Genomic DNA, 18651 nt, shown 5'->3' with positions numbered 1-18651 from the left:
GGGGATGCTGTGGAGAGTGAGACACAGCAGCAGCATTCTTTTTAACCAGCCACACAGCACAGACAGCACCCACTGGGAGGCATGACCATCATATTACCCCCGAGTGCAGAAACCCCACGAAAAGAGCACGCAGACACCTGACAGAGTGACATTCCCTTTCCTAAAAGGGTAGAAGCTCAGAACTAGAGTAACTCCCGGGATCCTCAAGTCAAATTAATGCCCCTCTAATGCTTAGATTTTTCCGCGTGACCCCTAGCGAGTGTTGGTACACCTTCCACGTGAAAACCTCCAGTGATGAAGAAATCAGTTCTTCCCGAGACTCTTTCGGGGAGTTCCTGTGATGACAGCATTCTTCCTTATTTGAATGAGAATTTGTCCTGTTGCAGCCTCCTCCTGTTGGTCCTCGTTTTTGTCCCCTGTCTTTCTGCATCTGCGACTTTAAACTTTTTAAGATATGTTTTCTTTTTACAGTTAGAATGCAGTTAATGTTTGATTTAGATTTGTATTGAAGCATATCTTTCCTGTGGTTTGAAGAATTAATTAACACATCCAAGCCAACTTGGAAGCTGTCTTACCTTGCGGTGTCAGTATTGAGGCTTCTCAACTCTACTGGGTCTTCCTAACGGATTAAAAGATGTGCTTATACTGGATCCTAAGATAAAATGAGGCAGTTGTGTCTCATCCTAAGAAAAGATGGAATTCTTAAGGGAGACTGCATTTTCATTTCATCTGAGAACTTTGGTTTTCATCACTCTTCCCCCTCGGCAGCTAAAGCAGTGGACGGATACGTGAAGCCACAGATCAAGCAAGTGGTCCCTGAGTAAGTGTCCCGGGTCCAGCTCTGGTCTCCTGCTGCCTCTCTTCTCCTCTCACCCCCGCACCTGGCTCTCCTCACCCCTCACCGCCGCCCCTCCTGGGGAGGGAGCTGGGCTTGGTCACCAGGGCGTCGGTACCCGGGGCCCCGCTCCTGCAGCCAGGGCCCCAGCCCTAGGGGGCACTCTGTCCTTCCGCACCTGAAAAAGACACGAAGGTGGCCCTCGAGCCCCTCCCCGCTGAGGCTGCGCTCTGCTTCCTCTCGCAGGTTTGTGAGCGCCTCTGCGGACTCTGCCGGGAGCAGCGCCACCTACATGGACCAGGCCCCCTCCCCAGCCGTGTGCCCCCAGGCTCATTATAACATGTACCCACAGAAGTAGGTTGTGTTCTCCTGGGGCTCAGAGGGGAGGAACTGGGCACTTGGCCTCAGGCTGGGCACCAGAGGGCTGGTGGGCAAGGAACCCAGAGCTCCTCTAGGTCTGAGACCCCCCAGGCCAGGCCGGGCTCTGGCACATGCCCAGGTGGGAGGGAGAGATTCAACCAGTAGATGTTGGTAGTTTAGAGTGGGGTTGGGCAAATGGCACCTGCTCCCCTCTCTTAAAGTGGAGATTTTTCTGGCTCTGTGTAAGGACCAGGTGGGGTTTAGGTGTGTGCGGGCAGCCAGTGTTAGGGGCAGGTAGGCTGGATATTTTAGTCCGAGTCACTCTGTCCAACCAGCTAGCAAAGGACTCTGCCCCAGGGTTCAGGTCAGAGTGCTGCTTTCCTGCGAGGCCTGGGCCAAGGGTGCAGGCGGTCGGTCTTGAGCTGCTCACCTGGGGGGGTGCGGGGTGGATTCTGCTGCTCCTCATTGGCCCCTGGCAACCTTTCCCTTCCCGTAACCTCTCCCCTTTCCCTCCCAAGCCCTGACCCCGTCATTGACAATGATGGGGACTTTGATCTGGACGACACGATGGACGTGGCACGGCGCGTGGAGGAGCTCTTAGGCCGACCTATGGACAGTCAGTGGATCCCCCACGCACAGTCGTGACCCCCCGTGGCCACCTCCAGCTTCTTCATCCTCGCCAGAGGAGTTACTTTTGTGGATGTTTTAATTCCATGAATCGCTTCGCTTTGGAAACAATACTCATAATGTGAAGTGTTACTACTAGTTGTGACTTCAGTGTTTCTGTGCATGGTGGCACCAGTGAAGGGAATGTGAGTGTGTGTGTGTGTGTGTGTGTGTGTGAGATTGCACGTTGGGCTGTTTCTCCCCCTTGCTGTCCGGAGCTTAGCTGCAGCACTGGGGCCACAAACAGAGGCTGTGGTTGTTTTAACCTTGTGCCGAAAGGTAGTTAGTTCCATGAACCCTGGAACTTGGCCGTGTGTTTTGAGGGTGGCTGAACTCGGACATGCGGCTGTTGAAGTGACAGAAGGACAGAGGGAGGTGAAAGCACCTCGTGTCTGGTGAATCTTTGTCACTGTGTCTGCCAAGCCATTGAACATGATTGTTTCCACTTTTCTTCTGAAACGTAGAAGCTGCCTTTTCACAAAGAAAACCAGTCCTCCCTCCTTCCCTGTCCCCCAATCCCCATTTTCCTCGGTAGGGATGGGAGAAGGGGGGACATAGAGCAATCGCTGGGGCAAGGGAAGATGTGGGTTTTCCGATGGGTAGCGGCTTTTTAAATGACCCGTAACCCATCTAAATGTTCTCTGCCTCTCCCGCTGACTCCCAGCCCCCACGGAGTTGCCGCTTAGTTCCTGTGTGTGTACGCATGTGCAGGCACGTTTGATGAAGTAGAGGAAAGAAAAGAGAGTCACGTAACTAGAGCTTACAGTGTTGATGTCCTCTGTGTTGTGGCCAGAGTGGACTGCCCAGTCCCGGCTCGCAGGCGCTGAGAACGTTGCCTTGTTACCCGGGAGTGGCTGTCCAGTCTGCCTGTCCTTCCTCTGTGCTGGTAGAGGCACAAGCGAGGCTTTTCAAAGGCTTATTGATTACGGCATTTTGCAAAGGTTGAATGGTGTTTTTGTTTCCAAATTGGGACTTGTTTTTCCCTTCCCACCCTAATTTGACATCAGAATTCTTTCTTCCTGCGTCAGGTCCTGTGCCACTGGGACGCAGGTCACCTCATTTCCCTTCACTGTCCGCACACAATGTCTTGGGGAGTGGGTGGCAGGAATGTGGGCTGAACCAAGGACCAGTGCGTTGCCACCCTGGTGCAGGGTGCTTGGTGTCGGCATTGGTAATTTGGGGAAATGCAGTCAGCGAGTTTGCTGAGAAGTTTGCTTTGCAAAAACAAGGCAAAACCAAAAATCCTCGGCATACCTTTATCCAAAGTTTGTTCCATAGCTTTATACCAGAAGGAAGGAATGGGCCATGGCAGGCAGGTGGGAAGAGGGGGAAGCAGGTATAACTTTGGGGTTAGGCCTGTAAGGTCACCCCCAGCTCCCCCTCCAAAAGAAGGGCCTGACCACACCCAGGAGAGAATGGCCCTAAAAACATTATTTTTATACATGTGAGTAAATAAACATATTTTTTTTACAAAAATAACTTCTGAATTTATCAGTGTTTTGATGTTAAAGGAAAATATTCCTCTGTAGTAAATTATTTATTGAAAGAGGACTTTTTACAAGCTGCTCTTTGCCCTAGCTTGGTTTCATACACTGATTTACTTTTCTGTGCTGGGCAGTAGACCGTCTCTGCCTCTGAGGAGCAGGCGGACTCCTCCATGGATACCAGCACCGACGCAGGATGCCGTGAAGCCCCTTACGTCCCCTCAAGATTTGATGAAAATCCCCCCTGAGGTTGGGAGTGTTGGAGAAAGGTAGAAAGGAAGTCTGGCTGCTCCTGGACTCAAAGAGACCTCTCATGCCCGACACTGGGCCACCCTGAGTGCCGGCCCTGGTTGTCCCAGCAGCCCTGGGGGCAGGGATTGACACACTTTCAGATGAGGAGTGGGCCTAGCCACAGGCGTGCCGAGGGCGGAGCTCTCACTGCATAGTTAGCACTGGGGTTGGGGGGACAGGTTCCCAAGAAAGTGGCTGCCCCGAGCCTGGGGTTCCCGCGCACGTCCAGTGGCTGAGCTGTCCTCCGTTCCCCTGAGGCTATGCCTGTAGATGGGAGAGATTTTTGACTGAAAGTTGCGCTCGCTATCTGCATGTATCTTCTCTCTTCTCCCTGTTCTGCAAACCGCAAGGAGAGGTGACAGGCAAGTCCTGGCCACCTCAGCCTCTCACTCGCTCCCAGACACACATATGCACGTCATCAAAATGTTTCAATGTGTAGTATGTGCAGGGCTTCTTAGAGGGTGGGAGGGAGACTAAAAGTGAATATAACTTAAAATGGAAACATACTTTTTATAATTTTTCTTTATAAAACTTTGTGAAATTATTTCAGATACAGATTTTAGTGTTGATGCAGGTTAGTATATAGGCACCAAAAAAGTATTGTTTACGATTTGTGTATTTTATGTTACAATAAATACTTCCTCTAAATGGACAACATTGAGTCCTCTTTTTATTTTTTTCCATCAGGTGGTGAGATAGAGTGGCTTTCATAGGGAAAAATTTGAAATCATCAGTGTGACTCTGAAAAGAGGAACTAGTTGGGCACTGGCTGCCTCAGAGTGTGTGTGTCACCAGCTTTGATGGCAGATGGGGGCATTTCTTACCTTCCTGTTCACATGAGGTTTTGAAAATTAGAATGATAGTCTTTTATCTCCTATTCCTGTTAGAAAGTTCATCCTTAAAATTCAGCACATTTAGAGTGCCTGCCCTGAGCCAGGCTTGTGTATGGGATGAGAAATCATTCCTGCCCTCAAGAGGATTGCAGTCTGGGAATCCACACACCCTGGAGCCCGCGCCACAACTAGAGAGAGAAAACCCACACGCCACAATGAAGAGCCCATGCGCTGCAACAGAAGATCCCACGTGCCTCAACGAAGATCCCGTGTGCCGCAACTAAGACCCAACGCAACCAAAAACATGGGAAAGACAGCTAACACAACCAATTATGATAGGATATTGGCTCCTGCTGCCTTAAACCTATCCCAAGTCCATTATCAAATACAAAAGAACAGACAGGAAGGGCACCGAACAGCTGAGCTGACTCTTAAAGAACAATTAGGGGGACTTCCCTGGAGGAGGAAACGAGGGAAGGGAGGGAGGAAGGAAGGAAGAAAAGAAAAGAAATGGGTAAAGATACAGCTGGGAGGAACTCTCTCAGGGTCAGAACAAATCTCAAATACTGACCTTTGAAACTATCCCTTCAAAGAAACCTGAATTATTATTTTTTTTTTTTTTCTGGTATGCGGGCCTCTCACTGTTGCGGCCTCTCCCGCTGCAGAGCACAGGCTCCGGACGCGCAGGCTCAGCGGCCATGACTCACGGGCCCAGCCGCTCCGCGGCATATGGGATCTTCCCGGACCGGTGCACGAACCCGTGTCCCCTGCCTGCATCGGCAGGCGGACTCTCAACCACTGCGCCACCAGGGAAGCCCAGAAGCCTGAATTTGATTGGATCAATTTGTGGAGCCATTTATTCCCCAGGGCGTTGTTGAAAAATATAGCAATCAGCCAGCAACTAGTGTAGTTTAACAGCTGGGTGTGGTCGGGGAAAGAGACAAGGAGAGATCTGTGCAAATCACTGTCCTGCTAGGGTGACTGTGGGCATAACTCCCCCCTAAGTAGCAATATCAGAGGCTTCACACTGTGTGTGTGGGTGGACAGTGGGGAGCAGATAGACTCACTAACATAATCCTGCCACTCACTAAACAAGGAAACTGGTTTACCTGGACAAGAAACAAGGAATCGCTAAACTGGTTTCCAAGGTGGCTGCACCATTTTACGTGAGGGTTCTGATTTCTCTACATTCTTGCCAACACTTGTTATTTTCTGACCTTTCGATTATAGCCATCCTAGTGGAGTGTGACATGACTTGAGTCAGTTTTAATTTGCATTTCTCTGATGACTAATGGTGTCGAGCAGCTTTATCAGAAGCCCTGGAAAATTCACAAATATATGGAAATTAGACAATACAGTCCTACATAACAAAATGAAAAACAAAAATAAAGTTGAAGTAGTCACACTTACCAATTTCAAAACTTACTACAAAGAAACAGTAGTCAACAAAGTGTGGTACTGGCATAAGGATAGACCTATAGATAAGCGGAATAGAATTCAGAGTCTAGAAAGAAACCAATGTGTCTATGGTCAACAAATTTTTGACAAGGGTGCCAAGACCAATGGGGAAAGAATAGTCTTCTCAACAAATAGTGCTGGGACTACTGGATAGCCACAAGTGAAAGAATGAATTTGGAACCTTACCTTACATCATATATAAAAATTAAAAATGGATCAAACATCTAAACGTAAGAGCTAAAGCTATATAAAACTCTAAGAAGAAAACAGAGCTTCATGATGTGGGATTTGGCAATGATTTCTTGGCCAAGACACCAGGAGCACAGGGAGCAGAAGATAAATTGGACTTCATCAAAATAAACTTTTGGGAATTCCCTGGTGGTCCAGTGGTTAGGACTCGGTGCTTTCATTGCAGTGGCCCAGGTTCAATCCCTGGCTGGGGAACTAAGGTCCTGCAAGCCGCGCCATGGTGCAGCCAAAAAAATTAAAAATAGAAAAACTTTTATGCTTCAAAAGACACTATTAACAGAGTGAAAAGGCAACCCACAGAATGGGAGAAAATATTTGCAAATTGTATGTCTGATGAGGGTTAATAGCCAGAATATATAAAGAACTCCTCAACAACAACAACAAATTTTAAATGGGAGCATGACATGAATAGACATTTTTCCAAAGAAGATATACAGGTGGACAAAAAGCACAGGAAAAGATGCTCAATTGTAAGGGAAATGCAAATCAAAACCACAGTGAGATACCACTTCTTACCCACCAGGTTGGCTATTATAAAAAAACAAAAACAGGGACTTCCCTGGTGGTACAGTGGTAAAGAATCCACCTTCCAGTGCAGGGGCGCGGGTTTGATTCCTGGTCGGGAAACTAAGGTCCCACATGCTGCGGGGCAACTAAGCCTGCATCTCAGAGAGTCCGTGTGCCGCAAACTACAGAGCCCACGTGCCCTGGAGCCCGTGGGCCACAAGTAGAGAGAGAAAACCCACACGCCACAACTAGAGAGAAGCCCACGTGCTGCAACGAAAGATCCCGCATACTGCAACTAAGACCCGACACAGCCAAAAAAATTAAGAAAATAAATATGTTTTTTAAAGGCAGCCTTATTGAGCCATGTCAAAGATTTAAAAAACAAAACAAAACAGAAAACAGCAACTGTGGTAGGGGATGTGGAAAAATTGGAACCCTTGTACATTGAAGGCAGGCATGTAAAATCGTGCAGCTGCTGTGAAAACAGTGTGGTGGTTCCTCAAAAAATTAGACATATGAATTACCATATGATCTAGCACTTCCCCGTCTGGGAATATACCCAAAAGAATTAAAAGCAGGGATTCAAACAGATATTTGTACCCCCGTGTTCATAGCAGCATTATTCATAATAGCCAAAAGGTAAAAACAGAAAAGTCCATCAATGAATGAATGGATAAATGTGGTATATACATACAACGTATATTTCCTTCCTTAAAAAGGAAGGAAATTCTGACACATGCTGCAACGCGGATGAATCTTAACCACGAAGACATTATGCTAGGTGAAATAAGACAGACACAAAAGGACAAATATTGTAAGATTCCCCTTATATTAGGCACCTAGAGTAGTCAAATTCATAAAGACAGAAAATAGGATGGTGGTTGCCAAGGAATGGGGAGTTATTGTTTAATGAGTACAGAGTTTCAGTTTGGAAAGATGAAAAATTTTGGAGAGACATGATGGTGATGGTTGCACAACAATGTGAATGTACCTAATGGCACTGAAGTGGACACTTAAATATGGTTAAAATGGTAACTCATGTATGTTTTACCACAATAAAAAATGGATCAAAAAAAATGGATCAGAGACCTAAATGTAAGAGCTAAGATTATAAAATTATTGGAAGAAAACATAAGGGTAAATCTTCATGACCTTGGATTTGACAATGAATTCTTAGATACAACACCAAAAGCACAAACAGCAAGAGAAAAAATAGGTGGTTGGGCTTCATCAGAACTAAAAATTTTGTGCTTCAAAGGACGCTATCAAGAAAATGAAAAGATAACACAAAAGATGGGAGAAAATATTTGCAAATCATATATATCTGATAGGGGACTTGTATGTAAAATATATAAAGAACTCTTACAACTTAATAATAAAAAGACAAGTAGTCCAATTAAAAAATGGGTAAAGAAGCTGAAAAGATGTTTCTCCGAAAAAGTATACAGATGGCCAATAAACACATGAAAAGATGCTCGACATCATTGGTCATCAGGAAAATGCAAAAACTGACTCAGATCACTTCACACCCCACTAAGATGACTGTAATCAAAAGGTCAGATAATAACAAGTGTTGACAAGGATGTAGAGAAACTAGGACCCTCATATACTGGTGGTGGGAATGTAAAATGGTGACACCACTTTGGAAACCAATTTAGCAGTTCCTTAAACAGTTAAACCGTTACTACACGACCCTGACATTCCACTCAATGGAACACAGTGAATCCCTTGCATTCTATTTTTATGCAAGAAAATATATGTCCACAGAAAAACTTGTACAAACATTCGTAACAGCATTTTACATAATTGCCAAAGAGTGGAAATGACCCAAGCGTCCATCAACCGATGAATGGATAAACAAATGTGATACATCCATACGATGAAACATTATTTGGCAATAATAAGGAATGAACTACTGGTACACAGTACCACATGAAAGAACCTTGAAAACATGCTAAGTGAAAGAAGCCAGACTCAAAAGACCACATCTTGGGCTTCCCTGGTGGCGCAGCGGTTGAGAGTCCGCCTGCCGATGCAGGGGACACGGGTTCGTGCCCCGGTCCGGGAAAATCCCACATGCCGCGGAGCGGCTGGACCCGTGAGCCTATGGCCGCTGAGCCTGCGCGTCCGGAGCCTGTGCTCCGCAACGGGAGAGGCCACAACAGTGAGAGGCCCGCGTACCGCAAAAAAAAAAAAAAAAAAAAAAAAAAAGACCACAGATTATATGATTCCATTTACAATGAAATGTCCAGAATACGGAAATGTATATATAGAGAGTAGATTTGTGGTTGCTTAGGGCTGGGGGCAGGGAGGTGGGAAGGGATTGGGAGGTGATAGCTAAAGGGCCTGGGATTGCTTCTGTGGTGACGAAAATGTTATAAAATTGACTGTTGGTGTGGCACATACCTATGAAGATACTAGAGACCACTGAATTGTACACTTTAAGAGCTCAGCTGTGAGAAGAAGAGAGACTGCAAGACGGAGAGGCAGGTGAGGGCGTAGGGAAAGGTTTCAGTGTCTGAGAGCCTGGGTCAAGGGCACAGATGGAGAGAGGGCTTAACCACGGACAGCAGAAGACCCTCATTCTGAGCACAGCTTCTCAAGCTTTTCAGTAGGATGGGGGAGCCGAGCTCCATCGGGCACCTCATTCCCAGTTGCAAAACTACCTCCTGGCATAAGGATGGGAGAAGTTTGTGTTTCCTTGCGATACAGCCGATAAGCTAACACAGGTGGTGACCTCAATTACCAGGTAGTTATCTTGAGAACAGGTGTTAATGGGTTGTGTCTGCCTGGCTCTGGCTTTAAAAGGGGGTGAGACTCTTTTCTATCTGCAGTCCCAGCAGATTGCCTGTGGTGCTCCACACTCTGCTTTGACGTTTATTCAATAACAAAAGTATTTCCTTCCTCTACTACCTTTGTGGAGACCAATTCTGGATTGGAAAACATTTTTGCTTTTTAACAGTTCTCAAGTTTGCACCTGCTCCAGGATGGGGTGCACCCCACTCCCGGCTCAAGGTGATACGAGTCTGAGGACCACGATACTCTGGCCCTAACTTCCCTCCACCTGCCAGCTTGGGCCAGCTCCCAGCACAGCGGCCCTTAGGCAACCTGCCCCTTTAAGAGCCCCCCCCCTTCCCAGCTCCTCCCTCAGGCCCGGTGGCCGGATTTCCTGGTTCAGGCCCAGCCCTTTAAAGCTGTGGCTCCATCCTTCTGGCCGGTTGTGTATTGAGGCTGTAGGGGGGTGCTGAGGGGGCCCTGGGTGCCAGGCAGAGGCACAAGTGGGCTGTGACAGGTGCATGTGGGCTTCGGGGGCGCACAGGATGCTGGGACAGGGTGGATCCTGGACAAAGCAGAGCCTCTCGGTAGTGGGCCAGATGTGCCATCCGTTAAGTACCTGCTGTGTGCCAGGCACCGTGCCATGCCTTTCCTGCACTTTCTGAGGGGTATTATTATTCCCATTTTACAGATCGGGGAAGGGAACGGAGCTCAGAGCAGCTGGCTGAGTTACCCAGGGCCAGACAGCTAACAAGGGGCAGAGCCAGGATCCAAACTCAGGTCAGTGTGACCCCAAAGCCCTGATGTTCTCTCCCCCGCATCACCTGCCTGACAGGTTTCACTTGGTTTTTCCGTGCGCGGGAGAGTGGGGGGGAGGAAATGGGTTTCCCCCCTCCCCCTAGTGCCAGTACTTGGGGGCCTTCCTCCTGCCAGGAGCTGCTTGGAGATGTTGCTGCCGCTGCTGCCGTGCCTCGTGCTGTGCCTCCTGCTGCTGCCGCTGGCCGTGCTCTGGCGGCGGCGGCCGTCCCAGGATGCCAGGCTGTCCTGGCTGGTCCATCTCCAGCACCGTGTGGCATGGGGGGCCCTGTGCTGGGCAGCTGCCTGGCAGCGGAAGAGCCTAGTGCGGAGCACGCTGCACGCGGGCCAGAGCCAGCAGCGGGCCCTGAGGCGGTGTCTGCAGGGAGCCCAGAGTCCCCGCTGTCCCCTCAGGGGGAGCACAGGTGTGTTTCCCAGGGTCTGGGGAGGTGGTCCAAAGAGAAAGAAACCCCATAGGACAGTCAGATTCCAGAACCTGAAGACCTCCCTTCCCCCTTCTACTGCCAACACAGAGGGACCTGACCCAGAGACCCTACCCAGGCCCGAGATTGTTCAAGATGAATTTTCCCATCCTGGGCCCTGACAGCCCCTCTTCCCCCAGGCCTGTTCTGGGTTCCTTCCTCAGGGGCCTCACCAGTCTTACCTGAAACTCTTGGGAAACTCTGTGGCTTCATGAGGATTTTACGATGTCTTTGGGGCTACAGATATAGGCGTCTTCCGGAATCATCTCCCTCTGACCAAGGCCAGCCAGCTCCAGGAGGAAGAAAGTGGAGTGCAGCTCTTGCCTCCTGCCTCAAACCAGTACCGTGGGGAGGTCTCTCTGCAGGTAAACTGGGAAGGCTGGAGCCCAACCCCGCCAGAGACCCCCTAACTGCAGCCAAACCCTCCCATCAGAATGGGAAACAAACAAACAAACAAAATACCTGGGGCCTCAGGGTCTGGCTCAGGCCCAGGGCCAACGACACTGCCTCTTGTCTCCCTCCAGGCCACCTTGCTGGGTCTGGCAGCCCTAAAGAAGACCTGCCCGGAAGTGCTGGCCCCAGAAGGCACGGCCCGTGTGACCCCTTCCTCCCCTTGGCCCTACCCCCTCCCTTGGCCTTGGCATGCCCTGGGCCATTTGGGCCCTGCTGGAGCCAAGGACCCTAGGGCCCTGCTGCTGGAGGCACTGAGGTCCCCGGGCCTGCGGGCTCTGGAAGCTGGGACGGCGGTCGAGCTCCTAGACGTCTTCTTGGGCCTGGAGGCCGATGGTGAAGAGCTGGCTGAGGCATTAGCTGCTGGGAACCCAGGAGCATCTCTCCCCAGACGGGCAGCTGAGCTGCGGGAGGCCCTGGAGCAGGGACCCCGAGGACTGGCCCTTCGGCTCTGGCCAAAGCTTCAGGTGGTGGTGACTCTGGATGCAGGAGGCCAGGCGGAGGCTGTGGCTGCCCTGGGGGCCTTGTGGTGCCAAGGGCTAGCCTTCTTCTCACCTGCTTATGCTGCCTCTGGAGGTCAGCAAGACTCAAGGGTAGTGAGGTGAGGGCAGGGGGCAGAGGTCACACAGCTAGCTGCCAAGTAGCAAGCCCTATATAATCATCTCATCTAATCCTGCCCAACCAGCAGCTCCATTTTACAGATGAAAAAACTGAGGCTCATAGAGGTTAAGAGACACACACATTTACACCACACCAGCATTTAACCACAGGTCCATCACCTCCAGAGCCACCGCCCCTTCCCAATTAAGACCTTAGAGGCAGAGGGCTGAGCCTGGGGGAGCCAGGAAGGGTGGAGTGGGAGGGCAGCAGTGGGATCGATGCTCAGAGGATTGGGGACTGGGATCCAGGGTGAGGGGCTATTGCCCAGCAGAAAGCAACGTTACCACCAGATGAAGAAGCTGCTTGCTCCCCACAGGGGCGGTGGGCCTGAGTCTGTGGCCAGAGCAGCCCCATGGCCTGTACCTTCTGCCCCCTGGAGGCCCCTTTATTGAGCTGCTCCCACTCAAGGAAGGAACCCGGGAAGAGGCTGCCCCCACCGTCCTACTGGCCGAAGCCCAGAAGGGCAAGGAGTACGAACTGGTGCTGACTGACCACACCAGCCTCACCAGGTGACCACCTGGCTGCCCACCCCCAGGCCACCTCAGGCCCTCTGGAACCCTGCTGAAAGCCAGGGGCATGAGCTAATGGGCCTTTGGGCCTGACCTCAGCCCCACTTCTACTCTATCAGGTGCCGCCTGGGTGACGTGGTCCAGGTGGTTGGTGCCTACAATCAGTGTCCGGTCGTCAGGTTCATCTGCAGGTAAGTGACCCCCTGGGTGGCTGAGAGATCATCCTTTTGCCCTGGGTTCCTCTTCCTCCTGCTTCCTCCTCCCCAGGCTGGGCCAGACCCTGAGTGTTCGAGGCGAAGACACTGGTGAGGACGTGTTCTCTGAGGCCTTGGGCCGGGCGGTGGGGCAGTGGCCAGGGGCCAGGCTGTTGGACCATGGCTGTGTGGAGAGCAGCATTCTGGGTAAGCTTCTCCACTGGCTCCTGCCTCCCGTCCTTGGCTTGACTGTCCCCCAACCCATACCCATCCTGCTGGGAGATCTCTAGGAAAGAGAAAAGAGTTAGCCTGCTTTGCTGCTCCTAACAAAAGTCCTTCCCCATATCTAACTCCCATCCCTCCTGCTGCCTCTATCCATGTTCTCTCCATTCACCCCACTCCCTGCCAAGGAACTCCTTTTCTCCCCGCTGTGAACCTGGCAGTGGGGAAGAACAGGCGGGGGCAGTAGGCTTTGGCTTTGGATGCTGCCCTGTTCACAAAAGCACGTGTCCACGATGCGGGGTTTGTCTACAGATTCCTCCGAGGGTTCTGCTCCCCACTATGAGGTGTTTGTGGCACTGAAGGGGCTAAGGAACTTGTCGGAGGAAAATCGAGACAAGGTACACGAGAGACAGGGACAGGGTATGACTGCATGTCCCTTTCACTCTGCACGCCCCCAGGTGCTGTGGGCACAGGGGAGAGATGGGGAGGAGGGATGTGGGCAGGAGAACCTCCCTGGGGCTCTGGGAAGGGAGGGATGAGTCCCACGGACACAACACGTATACGCACGAAACTGCTACCGACGCATTCCCTGGACACGGCCGTGCGTGCCTCACCACACGCCCCACACCAGCCTCACGCAGGCCGTTCTGTTTCCAGCTTGACCACTGCCTTCAGGAAGCCTCCGCTCGCTACAAGTCCCTGCGGTTCCGGGGCAGCGTGGGCCCTGCCCGAGTCCACCTGGTGGGGTGGGGGGCCTTCAGAGAACTGCGGGCAGCCCTCGCTGCCTGCCCCTCAGCCCCCTTCCCTCCTGAGATGCCCCGGGTCCTCAAGCACAGGTACCTGGCCCAGCACCTGCGGAGGAGGGTCGTGTCCTGAGCTGAGGCCTGCCCACTGCCCTGTTCACCCTCACGGGCTGCCTCGCTCTTTCCTCTGGGGCCCCTCTGGATGGGGAGCCCTTGGCCAGGGTCTTCGAGTGTCAGCTGACGGTTGCCCATCAGAGCTGCTGGGCCTTAGGGAGGCCCGACCTGGTGTGTCAGTTCTGAGGAGTTGACTTCAGGGATAGAGCAGACACCAGCAGTGCCCCATCTGGAGGCCCCCGGCCCACCCTGGAAGACCCTGGGGTTCCAGTCCACGCTGACAGTGCCTGTGTCTCTCAGCCCATGCACCAGGCAGGCTGGAAGTGTTGGGAGTTAATGCTCTCAGGAGTGACCCTCAGTCAGCAAAGGAACAGGAGCTGGTGATCACAGACCTCAGCTTCATCGTCCCTCAGTGGGACAACTCTGAAGCGTATTCTGGATTGTCTCCCTCGGAGGGTCACCACCAGTTGCCCACAGCGGTAACCCTCTCATTAACAAAGTTCTTGGTTTTCCTTCTTTCCCTCCCGTCCCTACTCCCTTATGTGCTTTCTTGGATCACCGCCCCAATAAACCTCTTGCACCCAGAATCTTGGCTTGGGGTCTGCTTTTGGGGAGACCAGTGGTCCCATTCGCTCTGGTGCTGCTGCAGCCTGGGCTCCCCTCCCAGCTTCAGCTCTGGACACCAGGGCTTTCCCCACACTCCCCCTCTGGGCTGGGGCAGGCCCTGAGTTTGTGGGCCCGCAGAGCCCTCGGGGACCCCTACCACAGCCTAAGTCAACCCAGAAGACACAGAGCCCCTCGTCCTACCTCTCCCCATTCCAAGCTTTACCTAAATGCGGAGGGGCTGCTCCCCAACTCCCCTTGCCCTGGCTTAGCACGAGTCCCCTTCCTGGCCCAACACCCGCAAATCACTTCCATGGGCAGGCCCTGTACTGTAAATCATAAAGAATCAGAGCAGGAAGCAGCTCCAGAGACCATCTGGCTTAACCGTCCATCTTACCAGTGGGGAAACTGAGGCTTCGTGGGGTCGTGAGGTTTGCCCAAAGCCCCGCAGCTCCTCCTAAGCACCTCGGCACCTGATCCCAATCAGTTGCCAAGCCTCAGGTTCTGCCTCTGAATTACCGCTTCTGGATTCCACGCCCCACATCCAGGCCCCTGCCCCTCCCACCCGGTCCCCACACCAGCCCACCACTCCTTCCTGCTAAAATCCTCCCACAGCGCATCAGCTTAGCCAATAAGACCCTTTGACCCACCCTGGCCTCACTTACCTGTCCAGTCACCTCTCTCTTGTAAGAGAAGTGATCTGTGGACCACGCCTTACTTCCCACGAGAAATAAGCGCTGTCATGTCTAGGTCTTTGTCCCTTCTTCAGAATGCCTTCTCCCCTGACCTTACTTGATGAAACCCACTTTTCATGCAAGGCTTTTTCAGAGGCCTTTCTCCACTGAGCTAGCCTTTTGCCGGGTCGCCTCCCCACCTGGACTTTGGAGCTTCTTGAAAACTGGGCTATATCCTATGCACACTGTCACTCCAGTGCCCAGAGCAGGGCCTGGCACGGAACTGGTGCTCAGTAGACAGTGCCCTGGATAAGACATCAGCCTAGAGATGGCATGTGTCCTTCACCCCATGGTGGCTCTCTCCCTGCTGATGGTGGGGTGGGACTCCATCCCTCCTGTCCAGGCAGCCCAGCCAGGTAGGAAGGAAGCTGGGGATGTTGAAGGATCTCACCAGGTTTTGCTGCTTTCCTCCCACTGCCCAGGGTTGGCTTTCAAGTTTCTCCATCTTGGAGGTTGGTGAAAGGGACAGAGGGAAGAAGAGAGACAGAGGGGAGGGAGAGCCAGCTAAGAAAGCTTTTCCGTGGAGGAAGAAGGCCCTGGAGCCTGAAGGCCCCAGGAGCAGTGACAGGAGGACGGGGGCAGAGGCCTGTTGCCTGGCTGCCCTCTCCCCCCACACACATCCTGTGGAGAGTGGGTCTCACGACTGCCTCCTTTCCTGCCCCTAATTAGCAGCTCCCCTGACACACTGTCCCACACCAGCATCCCAGGCAAGGCCTCTTTTGTGCTCCCAGATTCCTAGGTGCAAGTTGGCCTCATTAGTGCCCGGAGACCGCCCCATCTCCAGGGAGCAGGCAGACAGACGGGGGCGGGGAGGTGACCAGGAGCACAATGATCCACCTCCAGTCTCTGAGTGCCTTGGCGGCCATTCCTTGGGCCCAGCCTGGAGACGGCCCTCCTGCAGGAGGCTAATCTTAGATTTGCCATTGTCTGGCCCCAGAGTGGACGCAAGTGCCCATCTCTCCCCCGCCACCCCAGAGCACTATAAACCCCAGGACCCTGGTAGCGGGTTGCAGTTGACAGCCTCAAAGCTCCTGGCTATTTGGACCACTGCAGACGACACCTTTCCCGGCTACGCCACTCTGAGCTCCAGACACCATGAATCCTCCTTCTACAAAGGTAAAGACCCGGGGACGGAGGGGTGACTCATTAGGCCAGGGGCAATGAGAGGGCCTGCTCAGGGAGCTGGAAGAAAGGTTGAAGGTGTCTAGCTCTTGGCCTTTTCCCATGTGGGTTCTGAGGCAGCGACGGGGTGGACCCTTGGCCAAGTATCTGCCTTGGCTAACATTGCATTGTGCCATGTTCTCCTAAGAGCTCATGTTTATTGAGCCTTCACTACGTATTAGGTGCTGTTTGCACCTGTCATCTCATTTCATCCTCCCAGAAGCCCTGCACAGTAGGAATTATTTAATACCCAGTTTACAGGTGAGGACGTTGTGTTCCCTGAGAGGGCAGGAAACTGGCCCAAAGCGACTGAGCTGTTTCCCCTGCAAGGGAGCAGCCGACAAGACAACAGCTTGGATCCTGCCAGTCCTTGATTTGCACGTGTTTGCCCACTGTGAGGGGGGAGGAGTGGATAAATAGGGCCTCTGTTTCCCTGAGCTAAGTTTCCACAAACGTCTGGGGCAGATTCAGACATGTCTGTTTTCAGGTGGAGTGGTCAGCGCTCTAATGGGTACCCAGAGGAGAGAGGGATTCATTCTGCCCAGGGGGTCTCAAAGGGCTTCCTGGAGGAGATGCTCTGCTAGGTCTTCAAGGACGAGTAGGTAAAGGAGCCAGACACGAGCCCTTCTCCAACAGAGCCCTTCAGACAGCTCTGCGCAGAGACAGGCAAGCTAAGCGACAGCGAGGGAGGAGCACAGGCCAGGAGGGGGCGTGAAGCAAGCTGTGCAGAGCCCAGGCGTAGGGGTAGGATGCGGGCGACCCTCAGCGCCCGGTCTCCGCCTCCCCAGGTCTCCTGGGCCACCGTGACGCTGCTGCTCCTGCTGCTGTTGCTGCCGCCTGCACTGCTGTCGCCCGGGGCGGCCGCGCAGCCTCTGCCCGACTGCTGCCGTCAGAAGACGTGCTCCTGCCGCCTCTACGAGCTACTGCACGGCGCGGGCAATCACGCGGCCGGCATCCTCACGCTGGGCAAGCGGCGGCCCGGGCCCCCGGGTCTCCAGGGCCGGTTGCAGCGCCTCCTGCAGGCCAGTGGCAACCACGCGGCCGGCATCCTGACCATGGGCCGCCGCGCAGGCGCAGAGGCAGCGCCGCGCCCCTGCCCCGGGCGCCGGTGTCCCGCTGAGGCCACCTCGTCTGTCGCGCCCGGGGGACGGTCCGGGGTCTGAGCCCTTGCTCAGGTCCTGTCCTGGCCCTACCCTGGCCCTGCCCTCTCCCCTCTGTCAGCCCGCCCGGTGTCAGCCCGCAGAAAAAGGGCAATAAAGACGAGTCTCCCTCTGTTAGTGTGGCTGCTCTCTGTCCCGGTGTGGTCGCGTCCCGCCCTCCAGGGGGCGTGAGAGTCTTTCTAACTATAAAGAGCCAGAAAACCTGGAGGCTCGGGGAAACCTCAGCTTGGGCGCCTTTGAACCCGAAACACTCTCGGGCGGGGAGCTCCCAGAGCAAGGAACTGTGCAAGGCCCTGGGGTGCGGAGAGAACCGCATATGTGCGTGCTTGGAGGGGAGGATGGGGATAGACACGTCCCTCGGTGCTCTACCAGTCATTCTGTATCGCAGGGCCTTTCCGGAGAGACGCAGAGGAGAGAAAAAGCAAGCAGAGGAGGGGAATCCGGCTGGGAAGGAGGGAGCTGCGCCTGCCGAAAAGGCAGGGCATCTGAGGTTCAACATAAATCTTCCAGAGAGCTGCAGCGTGGGGTAGAGAGTCTGGGGGAGCAGTGAGGCGTTGAAGGGGAGACGGTTAGGCTTGTGCAGCCCAGATTGTGAAGACCCTCACAAGTCGTCAGGCTTTTCACTTTATTCTGTAGGTAGCTGAGAGTCAGGAGAAGTTCTTAAGTGGAGATGCGGCAAGATCTTCCTGCAATTAACCGAACACACCTGGTACAGGTTGAATTGTGTGCACACACACACACACTCCATTTACATGTTGAAGTCCTAACCCCCAGCACTTCAGAATGTAACCTTATTTGGAAATAGTCTTTGTGGACGTAATTAGTTAAAATGTGGTCATAACTGGAGTAGGATGGGCCTCTAATCCAATACGATGTGTCCTTATATAAAGGGGGAATTTGGACACATGCACACAAGAAGAACCCATGTGAACATGAAGGCAGAGGTGGAGTGATGCATCTACAAGCCAAAAAATGCCAACAACCCACCGGAAGCTAGAAAACAAGCATGGAGCAAATATTCCCCCACGGCCTTAAAAAGGAACCAACCCTGCAGTCGTCTTGATCTTGGACTTCTAGCCTTCAGAACTGAGCCAAAAATCTCTGTTGTTTAAGCCACCCAGCTTATGGTACTTTGTTACAGCAGCCCTAAGAAACTAACACCCAAAAGTAGAGATGTGGCACTTTTAAGCAATATAACATCCCAGATAATGCCCAGCTCAGACTCAGGGTGAGGGTGAGGAACACTGGCCTGCCCTCTCCCCAGCCCATCTTCCCTTTGTCACTGGCTTTGGCTGTCTTGTTCTGGCAAGCAGCCACCCCAAGCCACCACACTCAGCTGCCCGAGTAATTTTCTGCTTCCACAGTG

General features: G+C 52.7%; 3 protein-coding genes across 10 annotated transcripts in view; all 3 read left to right on the top strand.

Moving 5' to 3' along the window:
* Positions 1-4302, top strand: part of STAT5B (signal transducer and activator of transcription 5B) — a 61944-nt gene extending 57642 nt beyond the window's left edge. For 2 of the 6 annotated variants that reach the window (XM_022558217.2, XM_022558218.2), the window contains exon 18: positions 769-820. In XM_022558217.2, coding sequence (XP_022413925.2) covers positions 769-772 — 4 coding nt within the window. In that variant the 3' untranslated portion in view covers positions 773-820. The other 4 variants (XM_022558216.2, XM_022558221.3, XM_022558219.2 and 1 more) reach the window with 4 other exon arrangements.
* Positions 4303-9866: 5564 nt separating this feature from the next.
* On the top strand, positions 9867-14214 carry GHDC (GH3 domain containing). Of its 3 annotated transcripts, none has more exons than XM_022558068.2 (10): positions 9867-9975; positions 10150-10238; positions 10392-10678; positions 10979-11100; positions 11260-11761; positions 12162-12354; positions 12474-12545; positions 12622-12755; positions 13083-13168; positions 13428-14214. In XM_022558068.2, exons 3-10 carry the CDS (start codon positions 10405-10407, stop codon positions 13644-13646), a joined length of 1602 nt encoding a protein of 533 aa, XP_022413776.1. In that variant the 5' UTR covers positions 9867-9975; positions 10150-10238; positions 10392-10404; the 3' UTR covers positions 13647-14214. The 3 variants fall into 3 exon arrangements, with proteins under 3 accessions (XP_022413776.1, XP_022413777.1, XP_089757402.1); XM_022558069.3 differs by having other exon boundaries at positions 9876-10045; XM_089901276.1 differs by having other exon boundaries at positions 9876-10238.
* Positions 14215-16473: 2259 nt separating this feature from the next.
* On the top strand, positions 16474-17475 carry HCRT (hypocretin neuropeptide precursor). Its single transcript, XM_022558155.3, has one exon. The coding sequence runs from the start codon at positions 16875-16877 to the stop codon at positions 17286-17288; it is 414 nt and encodes a 137-aa protein (XP_022413863.2). The 5' UTR covers positions 16474-16874; the 3' UTR covers positions 17289-17475.
* Positions 17476-18651: the final 1176 nt, after the last annotated feature.

The sequence above is a fragment of the Delphinapterus leucas genome, chromosome 19 (assembly GCF_059928025.1).
Source record: "Delphinapterus leucas isolate spDelLeu-1000000601 "Yukka" chromosome 19, BTC_Dleu_Yukka2, whole genome shotgun sequence".
NCBI classification, from domain to species: domain Eukaryota; kingdom Metazoa; phylum Chordata; class Mammalia; order Artiodactyla; family Monodontidae; genus Delphinapterus; species Delphinapterus leucas.
This window is presented reverse-complemented; position numbering and strand designations above follow the sequence as displayed.